The 26,132-nt window shown below is 41.5% G+C and overlaps 1 protein-coding gene across 7 annotated transcripts in view; it reads left to right on the top strand.

Annotated features, from left to right (window-relative positions):
- The window catches only part of meis2a (Meis homeobox 2a), a 168,632-nt gene that overhangs the window by 56,647 nt on the left and 85,853 nt on the right, over positions 1-26,132 (top strand). For 5 of the 7 annotated variants that reach the window (XM_033988129.2, XM_033988130.2, XM_033988127.2 and 2 more), the window contains one exon: positions 10,285-10,430. In XM_033988129.2, coding sequence (XP_033844020.1) covers positions 10,285-10,430 — 146 coding nt within the window. The remainder of the gene's footprint in view (positions 1-10,284; positions 10,431-26,132) is intronic. The other 2 variants (XM_033988128.2, XM_055230984.1) reach the window with 1 other exon arrangement.

The following is a 26,132-nucleotide window of genomic DNA, read 5'->3' as shown; positions in this document are numbered from 1 at the left end:
TACCCAATTTGTCAGCATGCTCGCTAGCTATTTACCGAGCTGCTGTTTTATGGTCCGGCGCAAGCTAGCAAGGGGCCGCCACTTGTTTAAGCAAAGATCAGGAAATAATCAGCGTAAAAGAGCGGACTGCGTTGGAAGTAGATGCACTAAAATGGGCTAGGCTAAGTGTATGATGGGAATTAAGCACTAAAACATATGGTGAGCGCGGTGAATGGGCTGCTGAAAGATGCTAGCTGCGCGACTGTGTGCTATCGGTAAATATGTTAGAGTCATTAGCACTTGTCGGGCTGAGGAAGCGAAGAGGTGAAACATGGAAGCACGGAAATATGCTATTGTGGAAAAGTTACAAAATTAGGTTCAGACGACTTCATAAAAATAGGTTATTGACAACTTTATGTAGCGCATTTCTTGAGTCATTGGCAGAACATAAACCAAGTGCGTTTATTAAAATTTTGTGAATGGATTGTGTGGATTTAAATGAAAATAAGTTTTGTTGGAGTTTTTATACAGAATTTTATTTTCCAAGACATTTTTATTAACCAACTGTTAATCTATAGTAGTAGGGTAGTTGCAGTAGCCTAGTAGTCATAGTAGTAGTTGCAGTAGTTGTACTAGTGGCAGCAGTAGTAATAGTAGGAGGAGGAGGAAGAGGCTAGTAGTAGTAGTAGTAGTACTAAGAGTTCAATAGTAGTACAATTATTATTATTAGTTGTAGTAGTGTAGTAAAAAGACTAATCTAGTAGTAGTAGAAGCTCAGTAGTAGAAGTAGTATTTGTAGCCTAGTAGTACTAATAGTAGAAGCTAGTAGTAATAGAAATTGTATTAGGAGTACTAGTGGTAGTAAGAGTAGGCTTCAAGTTGGAGCTCAGTAGTAGTAGTAGTAGGCGGAGGAGCTCAGTAGAGATAGTAGTAGTAGAAGTAGTAGTAGTTAGAACAGTCTAGTAGTTGTAGTATCGATGGCAAGAGGAGCCTAGTAGTATTAATACTAGTAGCTTAGTAGAAGTAGAAGTATACTAGAGAAACATAGGTATGCAAAAAAATCTTTTCAGAATTCTGGAGTACTTTTACTACTTCTTGACCATATTGTCTTGGTAGTTATTTTAACACAACTGTCCGCGCAGATTTCCCTTTTGATGGTGAGCAGTTGGAGATAGTTAAAGTCTATAACTAGCAACTTTGGGCCTTAAGCCAGTAGCGGATAAGTGAGGAATAAATATTTAAGATTCACACCATACGACAGCAATTAGTTCCAATCCCATGCAGTTTTCGAGGGGCTAAAAGTCTGTGTATACCCCTCTCCTTTGGCCTGCACCTTGCTCGCAGCACTAGTTGATCCATTCCCCCTTTTAACCCACCCCACCCCCCCTCCACCTCAACCCCAGACCGGGCCACTGAGAAAGCCGCCCCCCCCCCCCCCACCTCCCCCTCCCGTCTCGCTTTCTCTTCACAACTTTTCAGGCCAACACAAGCAGCGTTTAGCACATTCAGTGGTCCAAATAGCGGCGAATCACACAAGCGATGGGGGGGCGGCGCTTTTGTCCCCCCGGTTACCCCCTTTTATTTACTCTGGATATACGGAGGGGTCCCGGGACCACATGCACACTCTCACACGCACACACACACAAACTTGCAGTATAGGAGAATGGAGGGTGAATGGGATTACAGGCGGGCTAAAGAAAACCGCATGCTAGCAATATGTTGAGTAGTGGTAGCGGTATAGAAGATTGCCATGGTTTTTTGATCTATGGCTATCCGTAGGTTACAGAATTGTGAGGAATGAGGACAGTTGCCATAGCGTTTAACCATTCAAAACAAAATATTATATTTTTTAAGTCTTGAAAATGTTGCATACATGATTTTTGGATGGTTTGATGTATAATATTTTGACATGTGGACAGCGTAATAATCTAACTAGTAGTCGCTAATGGGTTTGTAGCGTACCCGTGTTAGCAAAAATAAAAATATAATAGAATTTGGAATGATTTATTTAGTCAATTCTGGAGTATATATGTGGAATACTGAGGAATGTCTTGGTTTGATTGTTGTCAAAATTGTCTCTCTTCAGTAAGTTACTAGTAGTAAAGTTGAAGTAGTTGCAGTAGTAGTAACTTGTTGTAGAAATACCCTAGTAGTAATTCACCTGATAGTAGTAATAAGTAATAAGAAACTCCATCCTTATGTAATACTTCCACTTTTATACTTACTTTTACACTTTGAAATACTTTAACTCAAGTTTGGAGTACTATTTCTAAAAGGGAGAAAGTGGAGTAAATGTACAGTAATTAGTATAGCCCTAATGAGAAGCTTGTATGTTTTGTCTGGATGTGGGCTAGCCTGGGTGACAATGGCTAACCGTCCCCATGCTAGCATACAGGCGGGGGCGCTCACAGGGGGCAGGGGGCTACTTGTAATTAGTCCCTTTAACAAGAGCTTCCATAAGCCACTGCCTCTACACACTTTACTGCTCCAATGGCCTGAAACAAATGCGGGGGCCATCCATTTGAAAATCACTTGTGCTAAAGATAGAACGTGACAAACTATACAATGCAAAACCAGTCAGGAATACCTTGAAACAAATCAAATAAAAGTCGCTGGATCTGACTTTTACGGCCTTAAAAACATGAAAAACTTAACTGGTCCAAAGATACCTTACCTTATGCATTCAAAGCATCCTAATTACTCACCGTGATAAGTTTATAAGAGCTTTTCACAACTTTCCGTAGCCAGAACGGTTTAGCTGTGACAATAATGCCAACAACTAGCATGTTACTTGTGCACTTCCTGATTATCGGACAATAAAATGCTTCATAATTCGGTGCAAATAGTATACAGCAGACTTATTTTTGACTGCTTATACAACATATGATACAGTTTTTACTCATTTAGCAGTGAGGCACTTCGAGCCAGTTAAATCTATATGTGCATACTGTGATATTGAAAATGACATCAAAATTCTCAATCGTGTTTATTAACGGTAAACAAGTACTAGCTGACATTTGTAGCGGTGTAGCACAAATCCCATGTATTATGCATGTGTTATTGAAAACATATGTTGAATCTTTTATGCATGAGGCCAAATAAATGCTTAAGCAGGTCTGTACACGTACTCTCACCTTTAAGGGATAGCCAAGTATATAAATGGTTTGAAAGTTACTTGGAATTGCTAATTTCTTATAATGCTAATGTTGTACAATACTAAATTTTCTCTGGTATAAAGTAAACCGCTGTGTGCTTCCTGTATCCACTTATCCACATATTCATCCTCTTATTCTCTGCGAACCAGGAAGTTGTGCTGGTGTGGTGTTAACATGCTAGTTGTCGCTAGCACTAGCCCGATGAATAAACTCCACTCTTAATATCTTGGTCTGGTAACATGGCCAACTTTGGTACTATGCGACTACTGCTATGTCTTGCTAATACTTCAAGTTGGTTAAGTTTACCATAGAACAACTTCAAATGCTACTACTATTACTAGTACTTCTAATCTACCGTTACTTGTATCATATTATATATAGCCTACACTATTCATTGACTCGATTATGTCAACTTAAAACCAGCAATCCTGTCGTTAGCCGGCAAACGCTCAACACACTGCACTGCTGGCCTCGTCTAACTAAATATTATCATTTTGAGGCTTGCAGCATACTATAACAACTTCTATTACTACTAAACTACCATATTTACTACGTACAATTCACTGATTGCAATAGTGATTGCGTAAGTTCAAACCAGCAACCTTCTCATTAATGGGTCAATGCTCAACTGTCAATTCGCCACTGCCTAATTAAATATTATCACTGTGAGGCTTGCAGCATACTAGCAACTTCCGCCTTTCTCCTCCTCTACCAATAGGCTACTACCACTACTACAACTACTACTACTAATATACATTTACCCTTACCATATTTACTACACAATTGACTCACTGCATTAAGTCAAGTTCAAACCCTCTCGTTAGCGGGCCAATGCTCAACCCACTGCACCACTGCCTAATTAAATATTATAATTTGAGGCTGGCAGCAGAGACCCTGTCACCAAAATAAAAAAATAGCCAATTCTTTGTTTACGAGAAGGCTGAAAATGTGCAGACGTTACATATTTGCGCGGTTGTTGCTGTTGTGTTTGCGTCCCTTCCCCTTCGCCTTAATGAGCCCAGCCTGAGAGCGGTTTACACAGGGAGATCCATCTGAATGCATTTTTAATAAGCGCCCGCTGGTGATGAGAAATGGCCAAGCGGGTTGCCGTAGTGTGGCGAGCGTTCCGAGATTGCTAGCGAAACCCCCCACATCTTTATTTTTTTAGCCATAGTACATAATGTTTGCCAAAGAGATATATTAAAATAGAAATAGATTTTTCTCTATGGATGTTTTTATTGCAATTTAAAACATAATAAAACATTAGCGAGCTTGCCTCTCCACAAACCTGACTTTTTTATTTGGCCTGGATTGGAGCCTCTTGCATCTATTCAATCACAGGTGTTTTTACTGCTCAAAAATGTCTCGCGAAACGTGTAATCTTGAGCGGGGTCACCTCTCCGCAGGGCTGATATGTAACTTGGCTTGGTGGTGGTACTTGGTTGCCTCTACGTTGTCATACTGCGGAACATTCTAAGTTACATAGTGCAAGATTATAAAATTGTGATTTGTACAGTGCACCAGTGCCTTCAAAATCACCGGATTCACTCGCTGTTTTGCATATTGCCATATTCTCCTGACAATGAAAAAAAAAGGGAATAAATAATAAAAATATGGCCCCAAAAGTTTCATTTCAACCATTTAAAGTCACAGATATTGACAGAGAAAAAAATGAGAGATTGTTGTAGCTACAGGACGAAAAAGAAGGGATCTTTTTTCGCCTTTTCTTCATCTCCAAGGGCACTGCTTTTCCAGAAGTGCCCCAGGCTATGCCCCACCGGCACCCCCACTCCCCCCCCCCCAAGGCCCTACCAGAGCCCCCTCCTCCTAACAGCCCCCCCGTCCTCCCTCCTCTATGTCACATGGTCCAGACGATGGGATGTCCTACCTAGACCACGTCTTTCTTACACTGCAAAAAGGGGAAAAAAAAATGTTAAAATTGCTTTAATGAAGATACCAATGGAACAAGACTTTTTTGTAAATAAAACACAACAATGCATCTTGTTAAACTTAGACCCTGTAACTGTTGTTTTTTGGAAGGAAGTGTGTGTTAGCATGCTAGTTCTCTCAGCATTAATGTGATGGCAAAACTCTGCTGTGGTGTCTGAAAGTTATGAAAAGCACTTCCAAACTCATCATGGTGAATAATTAGGACGCTCAGAATGCATAAGCTAAATGAGGAATAGCTTTGGACCAATGCGAACCATTTCAGATGAACTATTTCTGTTTTTCGCATTTTTAAAGACAAAAAAAATAAATATTTGCACTTAAAATGAAACGTTTATGTAACTTACCTAGATGTAACTTTTTGCAGTGTTCCTTGTCCATTTTTTTTTTTTTTTTTTCCCTGCTAGCCGTAGCACAGGTTAGCATGGCAGCAGAAGCAGAGTTGCCAGGGAACAGTCAGAAGCCATTAGCGTTTGGGACAATTTGCCCTCCAGCGTTCCTTCTCTTGCCTGCCTCATAAGAAAGAGAAGTGGGGGTGGATGCGAAGAAACCAGCGCTGCCTTAGATACATGTAATGAGGTTGAACAAGTATGCTAGTCTTAAGTCTCTGTCCTTTTAATGTCTTTGGCGCGGGTTTGATAGCAATTCTTTGGTCTGCTTTTGCATTTTAGATCAATGTAAGCAAAATGGAAAAAAAAATATATGCATTTAAAATTCTGTCACATGTAGAATACAATATAACGTCGAGATTATTCGCAATCAAATCGGAATTAACACATCGTTCAACCCTAGAATACAAACTTGCTTTTTATTCTTTTAACCTCAACCTAATCATAAGCTGCCTTGAGTTTTGCCTTCGAAGACCACGTTCTATTACTCACTGTACATTTGCACGTAGGGTAATGTGTCTTGCCCCAGGACATAATAGTAATATGCACAGACTGAAACTACTAACTAAAGTATGAATTAAGCCTATGTTCATGCTTTATTAAGGCTAATTACGTTAACTTAAACTTAAAACTTGCTATAATGCAACACACAGTTCCTATCGCCTCATAATAAGCCAATTCATAAGATTCAGACTGATGAAGAATGAGCACGGTTCTTCCATCTTTTGAAATGCGGAAAGTTCTCAAAATGGCGTCTGCAAACAGAATTCTGAAACCCATAGATAGAATACTCTGAACTTGAACACAGCACTTTAAAACATATTCCAAACACCATAATTCAAGTCGTTTCAACTAAGCCAGACATTGCATTTTACGGTTATCGAAAATCAGATACTAATTGTTACGAAAATTAGTATCGAAACTAGACACTCATTTGATCAGGTATCGATGCTAAAACAGTCACATTCACAGGACAGAAATTAACCATTCCTGAATAACTTTAGAATGATCTTGAGCTGTATCAGAACAAGTACAAGACACATAGACTAGTTATACGCCCATGGACCACTATGAACCTACTGGACGACTGAGGGATTACGCAGATATAAGGCCACGTGGGAATAGAGAAGATTTATGTTGAAAATCAAACTCTATTGCCTAAAGAAAGAGCGTTCGTTGTGTTGAGTATCAAGTCAATTACATAGTATCGAAATTGAGTTTGAGATTTTAGCACTGTGACAAAACAATTGCGTTTTTCTGCAGTGTGCTTTCTAGCTCAAACTCCTCTTTCTGCTTCTCCTGTTTTCCACTGGCTGTACTTTGGCCCGCTGTTCGTCTGCCTGTGTTTTGCTTCCACATCATTAGCGCAGGGCCGGAGCGCACAGGCTAACACAGAAGTGCCGACTTAGCAAACTCTGCGTTAGCGTGACGTTAGCGTAGCCCCCCGTGCGCCGCCAAGGACACAGGGGCACGGAGACGCACGCTAGCTACGGGGGGCCGCAACTTTAGAATGGGGACTCATTAGTGGCAAATGCCGTAAATCCCTGGCTAAGTACGAATCCTTGTCGAGGAAAGCCTAAAACAATAAACGTGGGTCTGCTCCCACTGTGAGGGGCCTTCCTGCCGAAATGTGACTCTGCCTTCACTGCAAAAAAGTACAAAAAAAGTAAAAAACATGAGTGAATTTAGATACAAACAGGGACATTTCTAGCTTTGTGGTGATTCCTCTTCAAGATGTTCATTTGGGGACCTGGTAAGCAAAAAATAAAACTCTTAGATCATCAGCCTTCAAAAGTAAATAGTTTGGCTACTGTGTTTTCAAGGGGCATTACACAACTTTTCTGGTGAAAGGTCTTCGTGGAGACGCTACTGCTTTGCTTTGACTATTTAATAAGCATTTGTTCTATTAAAGATGGTTTTGTTACTGAAAACTTTTAACTGTGAGCGTGGCCACCTCACCACAGATCTGAGCTGTAACTTGGGCGGGGGGCTGCACCTGCACAGATCTTTCTGCCCCTCCTTCCTTGAATCCCCCTGACACTCTGTGCTTGTCTTGCTGTTTGTTTCACAGTGGCCCAAAGTCCACCAGATTCATTTTATTGACGTTTCCATTTTCACTGCAACGCGATACCCCCCCCCCCCCCCCCCCCCCCCCCCCTCCCCCCGTTCCCCCAATCAGGAATACCGCGACCCGGCCGGCGTATTTGCGGACTGACCTGTCTCTCGGTTACCCAGCATGCTCTGTGCCTCCCGCCCCTAGCATGCGACCGCGCGGGTGAAACCGGACTCCAGGCGATATCGGCTCCTCTCCGTGCTCCTCGCGGATCTCACGTGGACGGGCAGCTAGCTTGTACCGCGTTTAAAGTTGTTATTGGATATTTTAAGTGACAATAAACGTAAAGTATAGTGAGGGATATGTAGGATGTGTTGCTAGGAAAGATTTTGGAATGTTACTTTGTTGAAGCTCTGTGTAGACTTTTGCATGTTCTGCCTGTGTTTGACTTAGATTCCTTACTATGGTATTTGAGTTGCCACCATCAACCTAAAATATGCGACGTAGGCTAATACTCACCAAGATCCTGGCTAAAACTTCGGAAATGGGTCCCCAAGGTGCTGCACTGCGGTCACCCACAATTTTTAAAAATGAATTTATTATCAGTCAGGGATTCTGCAGAAGGTAATATTACTATGACTGGAGAACTGGTTACTCTCTGGTTGGAGGGCAAAGACTTATGAGTATAGAATTTAGCTTAATGCATGTGAGAAAAAATCGCAAATACCTTGAAGTAAGTTAGATAACCTTGCTTCGATTGTTAAGTAAAAACAACTCAAGAAAAGCAGACTCATTGGAAGTCATTTTTACACGACGGAAACGAGTCCACACCCAGAGCCCCTGCTGTCCTTGCGTTCTGTTTATTTTACGCCATTGTCGGACGGCTTCCCTTCCTCCCCTTTTTTAATGTCATTAGTTCAAATATTTATGCGAGATTAATCCGCGTATAGGTGCCCGTGATTGACGCCTCCCCAAAAACGTGCGGACATACGGAGGTAGCCCGGGTCCTTGCGCGGCGCGGTGGACGACTTTCTCAGATACATAATTTAGATGCCCTCAAGGAAGGCTTTCAAGGCATTCGCGGCCCCGGGCTAGAAAAAAATAACCACGAGCGCTAAAGGTAAATCATTTTTTGCTAATGCACAATTAATGCTAAGAATGGAAACTTTCGATTTGAAGGTTGGAAGAAACGTTGGACACCATTTTTATTTTATTTTTTATTTTTGGAACTTGGTATGAAGGTGATGGGGCGTTAATGCTAGCTCTAGCCAAGACGCCGCAGTTGTTGCTAGTAGCGTGTCATGCTAATCTGGTGGGATAAGCAGGGGTGAAAGAGAGGGAAAGAGAGAGAGGGGGGAAAGAGAGAGAGATGAGGGGATGGGCTGGAAAAGAGGGGGGAGGGAGGAAAAGACAAGTCCGAGTGCATGGTGACAGACCGGAGCTAGAAAACTTTGGTGGAATCGTTGGCAAAACTGTCTCGGTGACTTGCAAAGTATCCTTCCCCCTTCTTTCTCTCTCCTCCCATCCCACTCCTCTTTCCTCCCTCTCTTCTCTCCATCCCTTCTCTCTCTTTCCTTCCCTCCCATCTTAATCTGCCTCTCTCTCTTCCTCACTTGCCTTTCTTATCTCCTCAGTTCACCCCTCTCTCCCTCCTTCTCTCTCCTCTTCTCTCATCCCAGTGTTCTCCTCTCTCTCCTTTCGTCTCCTTTCTCCTCCCCTCTACTCTCCATCTCTCCTCTCTTCCCCTTTATCCTGTCTTCACCCCTTGAATCTCTTCTCTCTACTCCTCTCCAGCTCGCTCACCTCCCCTCTTTCCCTTCCTCTCTTTCTCTCCTCTGCCTCCTTCTCTGTCTCCTTCTCTCTTCCTCTCCTCTGTCTCTTCTCTCTCCCTCCCCTCTTTCTCCTCTGACTGACTGTGCAGTGCAATGAGAACCCCAGTGTTTCCGCGTCCAAGCATAACATTGGAGTCATTAACCCTGATTCCCCTCTTCCGTGCTCTGGGGTATAGAACAAGCAGACCGGGCCCTCCGCATAAGGCCCCCGCCCTCCGCCAAGGCATGCACCAACCAGTCGCAACGGACCCCTCGCACTTCTTAGTATAGACAGTGAAATAGGTTGTGTTCACCTGAGATCACAACATTCAAGAGTCCCTATAGTTTAAAACTGAGCAAGAACTTATAAGTGTACTGTTGATAATCTCCATAGCAACAATTGTTGGAGGGAGGGGCATAGAGTCATTCTTCTGCAGACGTTCTGATGAAGTATGAAATGTCCGAGTCCATGTTGGTTCTTGTTCTTACGGCTGTTTTTTTGGCTTGTTTTATGGTTAATATCTCTGTAATTGCTGGACCTATCCACATGAACCAAAAACTGGCACAAAGTTCAACATCTTCTACGTCAGATGAATAAACTAAAGTAAAAGTATTTCTGAAAGTATGTTATAAGTTGATCAAATTATGGAATATAGTTAGCACGATGGTAAAAAAGATCTATTTTGTGTCATTAACCAGTGGCTGATGCTAGTGCTACAGCCTAAACCTCCCATTCTTTTCCATATCATCCATTTAAGACCCTTTAAACACGTCGTACCATCGCACCACAGATCCACCGTCTCTGTCCATCCATCCATCCATCCACTCATAACTCACGAGCCTCACGTTTCTGCCTGGATCACTCTCCTTTCCTACTTTGCACTATCTGAAATCCGGTTGGGTGGGCGAATCCGGGGATGTATTTAACGCTGGTTTTGGTTTCCGTCCAGGAGATGGTCTAGACAACAGCGTAGCCTCGCCCGGGACAGGAGACGACGACGACCCGGATAAAGACAAGAAGAGGCAGAAAAAACGCGGAATTTTCCCCAAAGTTGCAACCAACATCATGCGGGCGTGGTTATTCCAACATCTCACGGTAAGAGCTGATAATGTGGACGATAAAATAATAATAATATTGTGAAAAGTATGAGTGGAGTTGTGTGGTATCCATGGGTTTCAATTTCCAGTTATATACAATATTTCGAGGACTTTCTCTCCATTCAAATGATATTATATTTTGGCATAAATGGTTAATCACTATGGCGACGGCCCTAATTTTTCATCATTCTGAAACCTATGGATTGAGTTTGGATGTGCCCTGAGTCAAAGCGTCTGTAAGAAGTTGCTATGCTATTGTGCTATAAGCAATGGTTATTAATAAAGATGCATTGCGTAACTTTTCTGATGACGCATAGGGACTTATTGTGTTCATGGAGTTGTTATTGCTTTGCCAGAATATTCCACAGTATGACATTAAACTGTAACACTATAGTAACTAGACTTAACTGAAATGAAAATATGGTTTGTTAAGAATGATGTAATATTCGTCGTATTACAAGCGTTTTTATCGTTTTCTTGTTGTTTAAGTGAAGTGCTACACTGTGGGACGTTCCAGACAAACCTATTACATCTCCGTGGAGACAAACCGGTGGCTTAGAAAAGTTACATAATCCACCTTTAAACATGGTCAAGTGATTGGCTGGATTCATATTTGTACACACCACATTGATATTGGCACTAATCTGGGACTAAACCAGGACTAAAGTTGGACTAGACCAGGGACAAACAAAGTCTACATCAGGACTAAGCTGGGATCTGACCAGGACTAGCATGAACGCAGACGATGTTCATGGACTTCTTCTGATTTCACTCAAATGTCTGATTTAGTTCTGGTCTAGTCCTGTATATTCATTCCTTTTAAGAAATACATGGACTCTCTGCATTACATAAACAGTATTTGTCATGAATTTATTGCTATTTACATAATGAATCTGTTTGGTAGCTGTTTTCAAATAGTTTAGTCTTTGTTGTAATGGAAAAAATTCTTAGCTTTGGGTTGACAACAGCAAACACAATAAAAAAATACAAAAATCTTGTTGCTAGGTCTAGTTCTATCACCACAAAGCCTCGAGTTTTGCGCATCCAATCATTTCTTCAATTTCATGCCAGAAAAATTGGGAAAAACAGAAATTCAAAAATTCTCTGCGGATTTAAAAGCACTTCTACACACCTGTCACAAACTTGTCAGGAGATAGCGGATTCACCTGTCCGGTACCTGTCAGCCGGACACTGTGACCCGGTCAAGCTAATCACAGTGGACTTGTTTGCGCCGGTCAGCACTCTGAGTAAGACGCAATAGCCCAAACACAAGCTGACACCCACTACAGTATGAAGCACCATTTAGTCTAGACCGTAATGCTGTTGAATGAATGAGGTCAATGTAAAATAATTGGCCAACGTGATATGCAAGTGGTTTATTATGGGATGTTGTCTAAGCACTTTGTTCACTGAATCACTTTTCTATTTAAAGTCCAGCTATCCTTACGCAACCTTATTTGCTTCACTCTAGATCAGTGTTTCTCAAACTGTGGTACATGTACTGTATACTGCACTTATTGTACGTGGGCTGCGTCTGGTTGCGTCAGAAGTATTTCTTTAATTAGCAGGTAAATCAGTTCATGTTTTTGTCTCCTATGGGTTAATTATTGTTTAGAATTATCTCGTATGGCTTGGTATTATTAATTTTGCACATGGTTTAGTCAATTTAAACCATTTCCGGGTTTTGATCTGGCGGTACTTCGAAAGCCAAATATTGTCTTAGCTGGTATTTTTGAGGTTGATATCATAAAAGCATATTTTTTGTAACAGTATGTTTACAGGATTCTGAGTTGACAGGTGTAATTAAGCAAATTTTAATGAAGATTCAGTCATTTATAATGGTCAGTGATCAGCTTGGGTCTTTTCAATGGATACACCCAGTGGTATCAATATCAATATCGCGTGTTTGCTACAAAATAGCTGGAAGTTCGCTGGTTCAAACATCTTGCATCCTTTTATTTTAGTTCATAATCTCTCCATGCTTGGGGCTTGTGTTGGAGAATGAAAAGAAAAGCTTGTCCCCCACCTCGGCTAATGTAAGGACATGATCACTACATCGTGCTGTATTGATTTTGCTGCGGAGGTCAGATTTCAGGAGGACACAGGAGCTGCTCCATGTCCCAGGGATGTGGGGACAATATACCGAGGGGGAAGGGATGTATGTGTATGCGAAAATGAAAGAAAATAGCAATCCGGAAATGCAGGATTGAGTTTGTTTATTGCTTGATTGCTAGAACTGAAACTCCTATTTTGAATGCGTTAAGATTTTGCAGTAAAGCCTCAGTTAGGTAAAAGTACAATTTATTCTCTCTGTAGTAATTGTGTTTTTTTATTACTTCATTTGATCCATAATCCATAGGAGCGACAGCAGCTCCGTTGGTGGAGTGTCTATCCACTGATCCGAAGTCTGGCAGTTAAAATCCCGCTCTCAACATAAACATCATTGGTAGATTGGGCAGATCCACTGTCGCAGTTTGACGGTGTGAGTCGACCTCCCACAGATGACTACTGATGTTGTGTCCTTGGGCAAGACACTTAACCCACCTCGCCCCCGGTGTCTGCGTACACTGCTGCATGAATATATATGTGTGTGGGTGAGTGCTTCCTTGATGTAAAGTGCTTTAAGTGTCTTGAAGGTGGAAAAGTGCTATATAAAAATGACCATAATGACCATAATACCGTGCAATTGGTCCAACTTTTTAGAAGTAGCATCTAAGAGACCAGATCTTGAGCTGGTGACAAGTTTCTATATCAGTGTAATTGTTTTAGCAGAAATCGCCTTTTTGCATTGTGCCATAATATATCTATCTATCTATCTATCTATCAGTGGAGCTTGCTAATCTGGCAACCATTAACAAACAAGAGAGTCGCCAAAATTGTGGGACCTTTTTGTGTAAAATTTGCATGTTCTCGCTGTGTCCGGTTGTTCTGGCTTACCCCATCAACCTACAACTGATCTGGAGAAGGATCTTTAAGGTTCCAAAAAATCCCACCATCATCGCCTGTTGCCCCTCCCCTTATTCTACCCACTCCTCGCACCAAAAGCGGCAGATTACCTAACCCAAAGCCCATATAATGAAAGAGCGGCAAATACAGCCTAATTGAAGAGGCTCTAAATCCATTACGTATATACAGGGCTTAATCAGGGGGACTTGAACCACTTTTACCTATTCAGGGGCAGTCAAGCTTCAACTGCCTCTCCATCCCACATCTCGCGGTACACACAAAAACTGAAGCCGCGGTCAAAGTCTAGCTCCTGCTGCCTGCGCATTATTGTCACCATTATCCAAATGACTACACATCTGTTCACCGCTTCCACCGTTTATTCGCTCAGTCGCCAATTCAAACCACTTTGTTTACAAAATTGAGCTTGTTTTAAATAGCTGAGGAGTAATTGGTATTTTTGGCAGTGAGAGCAATAAGGATATAAAGGTGCACTGTGTAACTTTTCTGCTTGCCTCCCTCTGTTATGGCTTTAGCATGTTCCCCACTCTTGCATTAAGAGACGGTGTACCAGATTTTTATTGTCTTAAAATCATGGAAAACTGAACTAGTTTACTTTCAACAGTTTGCAAGTTATTCTTCACTTACCTTATGCATTCTGAACATCCTAATTATTCACTGCGATGAGTTTATAAGCATTTTTTTCCCGCAATTTTCAGAAACCAGAGTGGAGTTTTGCCATCACGCTAATGCTAACAGCCAGCATCCTAACACACACTTCCTAATTCTTGAACAATAAAACACATTATAATTATTTGCAGACAGTACACAGTGGACGTATTGTGACCTTATTTCGACGTTTGACCTTTGACTTTTGCTTATACAATATATCTGTACTGGGACAAGAGAAATATTGCTCAAATAAACCTGGTAAACCTGGTTCAGTCTTCAAGTTGTAGTTCAGACAAGTGTTTCCATTGAACTTACTCGACTTTCAAGATTTAGAAGTTGCACGCAGAGTTTGGAGGCGCAACTTTCTTCGGAATTGTTTTAAAATCCGATTCAAAGTGTGCGAAAGTATCACAGAAGAAAGGCATTTTAGAGCTTCCTTTCAAAACCGCTCTCCCAGTCTGCAGATTCCCCTCCATCTTTTGTGTCCCAACCTGTACAAAAATAATCCCACTTTTCCAACTTGCCTTCATTTCTCCTAATTGAATTATCCTCACGCTGTTCTCCCACCCATAAACTCTCCCTCGCACCCATTAACTATTCTTTTTCCCCTCTTTCAGTTTGTTAAGCAAATGTTCGCGCCATTGCCGAATTCGCAGAGGTTGAATTCTCTGGGACTTTGCGGAACTCTGAATGCCCAATAGTGGCATTCATGGAGTAAAAGGAGAGAGTGGAGTGAACCAGGGGTGAGGGGGTAGAGAATGAGGGGGGTCTCTACATATGTTCTCAACCACCGGCTTTTGTCCGGGGCGACTGAAAAACTCAAAAGGAGAAAGAACCCCCCTCCGAGCTCAAAAAACAACAAGGCCGAAGGAAACAAATGTTGGCTTTTGGATTCAGTATAACAAAATTGGCCCCTACACCCCCTCTCCGCGGACGCCGATGACCCCACAAAATGGCCGGATGCGGGGTATATAGGACACGACTAGTATGACGTCAATGTAGCGTCAAAGCTAGAAGTTAGCAAGAAAGTTAAATTTGTAAAAAAGGCTTTTGCTAATTCATTTTAAACTGTTTGCGTTGATCCAAAGTTATTCCCCATTTTACTAACACATTCCTAGTGTCTTAATCATTAAATACAATGAGCTTAGAAGTGATTTGGACAGTAATGCTAACATCAACTAGCATGCTAACAGCGCATTTACTGGTTTCCTGGTTTCTCTAATGTAGACAGCACACATTGTTCTCATTTTGACTTCATTGTTTTCGTATTCCTTGATAGAAATGGAAGTTTGAACCATTATGTAACGACACAAATTAAGATAGTATTGGATATTTTAAGTTATCATGTTATGTTATGTTAAAATATTCCTTCCGTGTACCTATGCTGTGACATATGCAGTTCTTACTACCTGGTACACGCATGTGGAGAGCAGGGCACACGTGATCAGACTACCTCAGATGCCCCGACTGTAATTGGCACATGGCCCGCTAGATCAGCCGGAGAGAGCTGGAAGTAGAGGGTCAAGCTGTCTGTATGCCTGCTGGATCCTCTCCTCCTCTTCTCCCCTCCTCTCCTCTCCTCTCCTCTCCTCTCTTCCTCTCCCCTCCTCCTCCTCTCCCCTCTTCCCTCCCTCTCTCCCCCTCTCCTCCCCTCTCCCCTCTCCTCTGGACATTTTCCAGCCGCTTTAGTCCAAGGGAAATCCCAGGATATGGATGTAAGCTCCTCAGTACGATGTAGAGATTATGTTATCAGAAAGGTAAACTGGAAGGAGAAGTCGGCAAGTTCGGGTTCATAAAATTTAAGTTTGTAAGAAAACTATTAAGATTACTACACACACACTATAACAATACATGAACCCTAATATACCGTTCTTCTCTGTATATGAAATCCATTGAAATATAACGTCACGCTAGCCCACGTCGATGTGATTGCTAACTCTGACTTGACTGAAGGCCCGGAGTCTGTTATTTCCTCAGCGTTCACATTCACAATTAGCCTTCGGTTGCCCCCCCCCCCCCCTCGCTCCCGCCTTCCCCCATTGCCCTTCCTTCCCCCCCGTCCCCTGCCGGCCCGACCTCACCCCTGTAAAGACGAGGGTCGCCCGCGCAGTGAAAACAGGAAGCACTCGGACACAAAGATACCAGGACAGCGCGCCCGGGTCAGTCTTCGGCCCCGGCGTAAAATACAGTACAGTAAACCCATCGAGAGTAAATATAAGGAGGAGAGGGGGGGGGGTCAGGAGAAGGAGAGGAGATATAGGAGTTTATTTTAAAGTTATTGTTACTGTTTTGAATTGTCTTCTGAATCAAAAAGTGTCTATCTGTTGTAAGTAGTACTATACAGGCTGTAGTAGTATCTATTTATATAAGTCGTTGTCATAGTAGAAGCAGTAGTAGTAATGGTGTTAGAAATGTCAGTTGTAGTTGCAGTAGCAGCTGTCTTAGTAGTATTAGTATTAGTAGTAGTAGTAGTAGTAGTAGTAGTAGGTGTAATATCTAAATAAGTTGTTGTAGTAAAAACAGTTGTAGTAATAGAGTTAGAAATGTCAGTAGTAGTTGTAGTCGCAGCAGTTGTCGTCGTCGTAGAAGTAGTAGTAGTAGTAGTAGTAGTAGTAGTAGTAGTAGTAGTAGTAGTAGTAGTAGTAGTAGTAGTAGTAGTAGTAGTAGGTGTAGTATCTAAATAAGTTGTAGTAAAAGCAGTAGAAGTAATAGAGTTAGAAATGTCAGTAGTAGTTGTAGTTGCAGCAGTTGTCGTTGTCGTCGTCGTAGTAGTAGTAGTAGTAGTAGCAGTAGTAGCAGCAGTAGTATGTGCAATAACTATATAAGTTGTTGTAGTAGAAGCAGTAGTAGTAATAGAGTTAGATATGTCAGTAGTAGTTGTAGTTGCAGCAGTTGTCGTCATTGTAGTAGTAGTAGTAGCAGTAGTATGTGTAATAACTATATAAGTTGTTGTAGTACAAGCAGTAGTACTAATAGTGTTAGAAATGTCAGTAGTAGTTGTAGTTGCAGCAGCAGTTGTCATAGTAGTAGTAGCAGTAGTAGTAGGTGTAGTTTCTATATAAGTTGTTGTAGTAAAAGTAGTAGTGGTAGTTGTAGCAGCAGTAATGGTAGTTGTAGGCCTAGTAGCAGCAGTAGTAGTAATGTAGTAGTAATAATAGTTTTTTGTTGTAGTAGTTCTTGGTTAGTGGACAGTGATGTAATTAGCTTTAGCATTCACCAATAAACCCGAGAGTAGCCAGTTCGAGTCGTACTCAAGAAAATACCGCCATTGGGTCTCTCGGCAAGACACTCCTCCCACATTGCCTCCACGTAGCTGCTTGCTGTTTGCTGTTGGTGCTCGGAAGGGCATCTGGCGTACACATCGACCACATCCTCCCCATTGTAAACCCCATTGAAACAGATAGACAGGACCCTTGGGAAGCAAAAGCAGGTCAGATGGGAGGGTAGGCGATAGGAGGCTAGGAGGGAAGGAGCTAGGGGGCGAGCGGTTAGGGAGCGAGGAGGCATCAAGGGTCTCAGGTTCTGCGCCTCTGCACCCTTTGGCCCTGCTGTTTGAGGGGAGGGCCGTTAAGCTGCTAAGCCAGGTGTATTGGTCCCATGGGTGGCCCGCAGGGAAGCGATATACCCCCCCTTCTCTGTGGAGCCCTTGAACTGTAAAACTTGGAAGTGTAAAAGGGTTTTGCTAATGTTCTTGTCCAAAAAAAAAAAAGTTGTTTAGAAAAAGAGATAATTGTAATGCAACTTCAAATGTACATGTAAATTAATGATGATTTGATTTTTATTAACAAATCAGTGGTTGTCCTGTATATAAGACCTTTATATAAGGATTTAACAGTATGTACGCAATGGACACATGGACTAATTATCAACCGTTTTATTGTTTGGTAATCAGGAAGTGTGTGTTAGCATGCTAGTTGCTGTTAATTTAACCGTGACAGCAAAACTTCGCTCTCAAAGTTGCAGAAAGTAATTAGAATGCTTGGAATGGATAAGGTACATGAGGAATAACTTTGGATCACTGCAAACCGTTTAAAATAAAGTTGTGTTTTTCATGTTTTTTGGCCAGTAAAAATCAGGTACAGCTCCATTTAACATTTTTTTTGTCCATGCCAAAAGCAAATACGAGATCCAATTGCTAATAAATACCGCTAATAACCACTAAGTACAAGTTGGTCATAGTCTAACCGTAGTAACTCCATTGTAGTTCAAGACCTGAAAGTGCATTGTAATTAACATCATTTGCTACACTAGCAGTGACAACGCGTGACACCCCCCACCCCTCCCACTCTGCGCCCGCCCATCTCTCACCCAACATAGAATTAGTCTCCATGGCGACCGCGGGTGTCATCTCCAGGTCGAGCCCTCCTGGGGGACCTGCTCTCCCTCTCTGCCCCTTTATGGGCGCACATAAAAGAACCGGCGCAGGTCATTCTCCGAACATGCTAAGCTAACGCAACAACCCGCAACCTCTGTAACCTTAGCAATGGATGTTTGTATTTATCAAAGTTATAGTAGTTGTAATAGTAGTAGTAGTGGTAGCCGTTGTAGTAGGCCTAGTTGTAGCAGTAGTAGTAGTTTTATTAGTTGTGGTAGTATCAAAGGTAGTAGTAGTACTAGTAGTAGTAGTTGTTGTTGTATGAATCATATTGGTAGGAGTAGTAATAGTTGTAGTAGTGTTTTCTGGGCTAGGATCTAAAAAAAAGTGGTAGTAGAAGTAGTAGTAGTTGTGATAGTATCAAAAGAAGTGGCATTAGTAGTAAAAATTGTTGTAGTAGCTGTGGTTGTATGAATATTAAATTATAACCAAGTAGTAGTAGTAGTAGTAGCGTGGCTGTTTTTGTAGTAGTTGTTGTTAAGTGGACAGTAATACCTGCCATTGGCTCACCCATACACCTGAGAGTAGCCGGTTCTATTCCCGCTCAAACAAATACCACTGTTGTGTCTCTTGGCAACACACTTCTCCTGCATTATCTACTCCAGTTACAGTAACATAGCTGGTTGCAACTGGAAGGGCATCTGGCATACGCACTGGCCAGATTATAACCTCCACTGAAACAAATAGGAAGAACTTTTGGGGAGTAAAAACCAGGTCAGGCAGGAGGGCTAGTATGAAACGAGGTAAAGCGCTAGCCTTCTCCAAACACGCTAACCTAACAACCAGACTAGCGCAACCCTAGCAACGGATGTTTGTAAACTAGTTTTGGAAAACGAGAGGGCGCGATGCACAGCTAGACTAAACAGTTGTGACCAGAAGCATGGGTACTTTTACTTAAGCCGCCGTAGTCCTTCTAATCCCGGTTTGTTAGCGCAGTACAAGGCATTTAACTGGGAGACATCTGCAAACACTTTGAAATACTACACTGTATGCTCCATGGGACTGGGAGGGGCCGCTGGGACTGCTGGGTCCATAGTGTTAGTTAGTTTTTTTCATATTGTAATTTTGTAGGTCTTCAGCTGTAGACAGTGGCGGTAAACATCGGCTTTTACGTCACGGGTTTGTTAAAAGTAAAAGAAGTTTAAATTTGAAAATTCTTAGTTTCCCAGTAACATCTGAAATATTAATGCTACTTTTTCTGTTAGATTATTCAATTAACTTGTTATTAGCTTTAGAATTTGATTATTCGCTAATTAAGTAAAGGTACAGTGTGTAACTTTCTGGAAGTGCACGTAACCAGCATGAAACCATAGAAATAGAAAGTTAAAATCATACTTTGGAACATTCTGCATGGGGATAGATATGTTTTATGTGATAAAATGTAAGATTATAGCCAACAATAGAACAACATTTCCATGGAAACAAGCGGTAGGTGGTCCTCCTTCAAGCCAAATAAGAGTCAAGTTTGTGGAGATGCAAGCCCACTCACAGTTGGAATGCATGTTTTTAAAATGTTTTTCAATGCAATAAAAACAAACAAAATGAAAAAAAGGCCTTAATTTTATTGTATTTTTTGGTTCAAAGTTACACAGTCGGCCTTTAGTTAAATAGTAAGTTTTATTTATTTTATTTTTTTATTTTGTGGTGGAAAATTTCTTCTCTTAGCCAATTTTTACATGATAATTCTACTAATACCAAAATTATAGCCAAACCTTGGAATGTCGGGAAGCTAAAAGTCGGAATTACTATTAGGCCTATTGCTTATCCCATTCACAAAATCCCCAACAATCCCTTTAAAAACGAACATTTACAACTTGACAACCTAAATCTGTTTGCGTTTCACTTCCTCCGCTTGTTGAGTTTGACTAAGGCCTTCTATGGATGGAGAAGGGGAGGGGCTATACATGAGGAGGAGGAGGGGGGGGCTTAGGGAGCGAGGAGCTAGGAGGGGTGAAGAGCTAAAGGCTAAAACTAACTCCTAGGGGTCACGTTAGGAGCCCCGCGCGAGCTAATCCGTCATGTGCTCATTTGCCCACAAGTCAGTGCACAGTCACCCGTGGCAACCGGGGTGGCGTTTGGGTTCACTGCCACCACCACCACCCCCTCCCCACACCACCCCCTTCCTCCATGGGTTGGGTTGTCAAGGAGCTATGGAGGCAACAACTTGGCTTTGTGCAACTGTTGACCAAACAAGTTAGCGAAAGAGGAGAGTTAGGAAAGTACTAGTCGTAGTAATAGTGGAAGTACTAGTAGTGCTGGGTGTTATTGTGTAGTATAGTTGTTGCTCAGTGACCCCAAGTGACACAAGTCGTTGCGGTAGCACAAAATCCCCAACAATCCCTCGTTGTAACTGACCAAACAAGTTAGAGAGGAGTTAGAAAAGTAATAGTAGTTGTCGCAGTAGTCATATTGTGCATAATCGTTCTTAAACTTAATGCTCAAAAGTTTTCACATATAATAAACGGGCATCGATTTCATGCTGTGACATCACACCTTTACACTTTGCCCTAATCCAGATCCACTTCAAAGACCTGCTCTCCTCACATGGAATCACAATGTATCATCGGCATTCCTGCAAACTCTTCAGTCATGACTCAAGCAAGATTTAAACTCAACACACAAATGATTTGGCAGCAATGAACACGTTATTTATTGCTATTTCATGCCAGATGCCCTCCCTGTTGTTAGCGTCTCAATTTATCCACGCTTGGAAATGGTAGCACACCTGTTTGTCTAAAAACGCACAATCAAAACCATAGTATGTAACTTTAAATATAAAATAGGCTAAAATAGATGGTTTTATTACACTGAAAAACATGTGTCTTTTCTATGAGCTTGCTTGCGTCTCCACAAACCTGACTCTTTACTTGTTTCTATGAACATGCTGTTCCTTTGGCTATAATATTCCAGAGTTTGGCACAAAATCCATGGAATCACAGTGTGCCACCTCTGTAAAGTTACGTACTATACCTTTAAACACTACCACATGAGAGAAATGAGAAAAGTGTCTTGCCCAAGGACACCACATCAGTGTACAATGACCACAGCGGGAATCAAACCACCAGTCACTTGGAATTCACGGATAGTCCCTGCAAGGGCATCTCCGAACTCCCGGATGCTAACGCTAATTCTTCCATTGGAAAGCGTTGCGTCCTGGCTAGCTTATTGCACCATGTTGCATGCAGAGCCACGTGGGTTTAAACGCACTGAAGGGCTCCTCATTGTTTACCAAAGAAAGAACAAAGATCAGCCCACAATATACAATATCCTCCCTCTAGTAACGCGCCAACAAAGCCGAGGAAACAATACGGCTAACATGATGCAACGCTAGCTCTTTGTATGCCCATGTAAGTACTCATGTTAGAAAAACTCTGAACAGCGGGGTTACTACATGAACTACAAGGACAATACCATTTTGTTGTTAGCGAAGTGGTAGCGTCTACGGCTGGGCTAATGAAGTAGTAGTGGAGATATTAAAGTTGTACAACAGTTCACAAACGACTACTACTACTACTACTACCACTATTAATACTTTTCTAACTCCTCTCTGTAACTTGTCAAACTACTATGTAACTTTTCTGGTGGAGTGTCTGTTATCTGCGTGTTTTCATGGAGATATTTTATTGCATCGTCTGGAGTGTTCCACCATAGGGCATTACATGTATCCATCTTTCATTTATTCAATTACAAGTGTTTTTATTGTCCAAAAAACACAGATCAGACCTGTAACTAGGCTTCAGGGTGCCACTTGCTTGTCTCTGTGGAGATTAGTAAGTTTAATACCACGCTGTGTAACATTCAGCAAAGCAACAACAGACATGCGTGACCTATATTGATTCAAATGTATTCGTGATCGCCCAGTATTTATGTTATATTCGAGTATTATGCAGTTTATGTGTATTTTGGAAGTACTTTGACCTTTATTTAAAATCAAGGTTGTACTATGCAGGCTTCTGTGTTGCCTAGCTAGCTACAGCCTACCTATTTATACCTATTGGCACATTCGGTCACATTTTTATATAGCGTTTTTCCACCTTCAAGGGGGTGAGGTGGGTTAAGCGTCTTGCCCAAGGACACAACAGCAGCATTCATTCACTATTGGGCACAGCCATAACTATCAAACAATAGACCTATAGTTAGAAGCAGGCTAAATAAAATAAAGAATTCTGAGCCCGCGCGGTGGCAGAGTGGTTAGCCCTCTCACTTTCTCGTCGAGTTCCCGTGTTTTACCTATGTATGGCAATAGGTTTCCACTGGGTACTCTGGGTTCGTGCCCCCCATCGACCTTAAAAACATCGTTAGCTTATCTGCGAGCTAGCTTCTACACGTACATTCAAAAACACAGTGTAGGACTACTGTATCCTCCGCTGGGACTCGCGCCTGCTACAATAGCCTAGCATTTCCGTTCCCCGGGCAGCTGTAGTCATAACACTGATACTATGACTTCATAAGTACTTCAGCCCAGCGCGGTCTATGCCCCCAGTGCAAGCGGGGTATTAAGATAGCACACACAGATTCTGGCTCGGGTCGCCTTCTCTGCACATTCGAGCTTATCTTTGTCATAAAAAATAAAATAAATGACATAAGAAGATTGGGTTTCGTTCACTGAATTCCCCAAGCGTTCTTTTGGTTAGTGGTGGTCGTGGGACTAGCTTAGCCGCTTGTAGCTAATGTGCATTGTAAACAGCGGGATTTTTTTTCTTTTCACTTGCTACAAATTGCATAGTGTTTTATCGTCCGCAATTCAGGAAGTGTGCAGCTAGCATCTCTCTAGGTTGTGAAAAGTGCTTATAAACTCATCATGGTGAATACTTAGAGTGCTCTGAATGCATGCAAGGTAAGTGAGGAATAACTGGACCGCTGCAAAACGTTTAAAATGAACTATTTTTTTCACGTTTTAAGACAGTAAAAATCAGATACAGCGCCGGTAATGCGATATAGATATTTTGGGTTGAAAAACAAAACATATATATTATAATAAAATAAATAAAAACGCCTCAAAAAAGTCTTCAAAATGATTTAAATGTGAAAAAGCAAATACTCGAAACCAGGAACAAGAAGGGCCAATTCGAAGCTGTTGCCGGCCTAAACCTTAGGAATTTTTCTCAACCCAAGTAAATGCAAAAACAAGGGAAGAAATCTGAAAAAAACTGAAGTGTACAGTGGAAAGGGAGGCAGGGGTAAGCCAAACTGTCGTAGGATGTGAACAAAAATCAAAAGCAGACCTGCGTTTGACTGTTGAGCTCGTCCAGGGACCCGCAACCTTCAGCACTATTCCCAAAGCGGCCATTTTGTTTTGTTTTTTCATTATATTTACTCTCGTCTTCTTCCACAGCACCGGTCTGCAGAATATACTGTTTTTATTGTTAGGAAAAAACACCGAAAAAACCCCCCGACTACCACATACTACCAATAAGCCAGAGAAAACTGAAGCCATACAATATAAGAAATGCATTTGCAAAACTGGAATTTAAACTGTAATTCTTATAAATAATAAATAAATAAATAAATAAAACAAATGAATATAATGCAGTATAATAAATAAATACATAAAATATGATGTAGTATAATAAATAAATAAATAACATTTGCTGTATAGATAAGACTATAATGATTGATTCAACAGTATAAGATTTTTTTTTTTTTAAACTGTAAATAAATGTTATGCTTACAAAACCTTATGAAAACCTTTACTTGTCAATTCATCAATATTTTTAAGACAGTAAATTACCAGATTTTTTACTGTCTTAAAAACATAAAAAGCAGAACTAGTTAATTTTAAATGGTTTGCGTTGGGCCAAAGTTCTTCCTCACTTACTTTATGCATTCTGAACACCCTAATTACTCACGGTGATGAGTTTATAAGCACTTTTCAGAACTCAGTTTGATGTCAATAACAAAAACTAGCATGCAAACAGACACGTCCTGATTATCGGACAATAAAACGCTTTGTAATTAGGTCCAGACAGCACACAGTGATCGTTTTGACCTCTAAAGCTGCTTATGCAATATGACACATTTTGCTCAAATGCATCAGGAAAAATCAGGTGCATTGCCTTAAAAAAATATATAAATAAATACATAAATAAATTAAAAAAAATAAAAAATAAAATAATAATAATAATAATAATAATAATAATAATAATAATAATAGATAAACGCTGAATTCACAAACCTATATATTCGACTACTTGGCTGACTTGGGACTTCATCACCGCTTGCGATCAGTTCCCTCTGTGACCATATTTTCAAATGATATTTTCTCTTGCCCTTCTTCTTTTCATCTTTTCATTTTTTCCCTTCCTGGTTTTGTTTGGCGTTCAGGGGCCCTCCGTGAGATTCCAGCGCAGTGGGGTCCTTACAACAGCTCCCTGCCTCATGTTCTCACCTCTCCCCCCACAACATCGATGTTCTGTCTCTTCCTCTTTCCCCAACGTGTGGAGAGAGGGAGTGAGAGAGAGAGAGGAGGAGGAGAGAAAGAAAGAGGGGAGAGAAAAAAGAGAGGGGGGAGAAAGCAGAGAGAGAAGGAGAGAGAAAGTGAGAGGTAAGAGAGTGAAAAAGCAAGAGATGACATAAAGAGAGAATAAAAGGAGAAGAGTGGGGCAGAAAAAAGAGAGGGAGAGAGACAAAACAAAGAGAGAAAGAAAGAAAAGAGAGGGGGTAAGAGAGAGAAACAGAGCAATAAGAAAGTAGGAAATAGATAGAGGGAGGGAGAGTGAGAGAAGAGTGAAAGGTGAGAGAGAGGGAGGGATTTAGTGGGAGAAGGGGAAGAGAGGAGAGAGAAAGAGGAGACAGAAGAGAATGGGGGAGAGGGGGTGGTAATGTGGGAGAGAGGAAGAAAGAGAAAGCAGAGAGATGGAGGGAGAGATAGAGAGAGGGGGAGAGGTGAGAGAGAGCATGAGATGGTATAAGAGGAGAGAGAGGAGAGAAGGGGAAAGACCGTAAGAGGAAAGGAGAGAGGGGGGGAGAGGAAAATAGAGAGAGGAAAGGGAGGCAGGGTAGAGACAGAGAGAGGGAGAGAGAGAGAAGAGAGAAAGGTGGGAAAGAGGGAGAGATTGAGTGGGAGAAACAGAGAGAGAGAGAGAGAGGGAAGGAGAGAGACTAGTCCACATCAAAAGACCAGACTGAGCGGGTTAATTTGTTGCTCCGTTTTTCTGAGCTCCAACTTCTCGTCCCTCTGAGACCCTCCCCTACACCACCATAGCTATTTACCCACAATGCAACATCGCGCTGAAATATAAAACTGTTTATGCATTAATATTGTACAGACTTAACCTAGGAGTGGGCAATATGGACGAAGTGTCTTGCACAGTGACACAATGGCAATACTATGCACTGGGACTTGAACCAGCTACCACCCTGGACAAGTTAAAAGAGAAAAGGTGAAGTGTCTTGACCTGGGACACAGTGGTAATTAAAGACAGGAAAGACAATCCATCTTTGAGCAGGAATGGGGCCTTAGACATAAATCAAAACAAGGAAAACAACAGTGCGAGCCAGTATGCTAACAGTATGCTAACAGTATGCTAACAGTATGCTAACAGTATGCTAACAGTATGCTAACAGGTGTGTTCAATAGCGCTAGCCAAAAACAGACTGTAAAACAAACAGGTGTGTTAGTGTCAGTCTAGTTAGCTCCTCCCTTCAGATATATATATAACAATGACATTTTTCTTTACCCTACACAGTAAATATTAGCATTACTGTCAT

This window comes from Periophthalmus magnuspinnatus, chromosome 22, assembly GCF_009829125.3.
Source record: "Periophthalmus magnuspinnatus isolate fPerMag1 chromosome 22, fPerMag1.2.pri, whole genome shotgun sequence".
NCBI lineage: Eukaryota > Metazoa > Chordata > Actinopteri > Gobiiformes > Gobiidae > Periophthalmus > Periophthalmus magnuspinnatus.
This window is presented reverse-complemented; position numbering and strand designations above follow the sequence as displayed.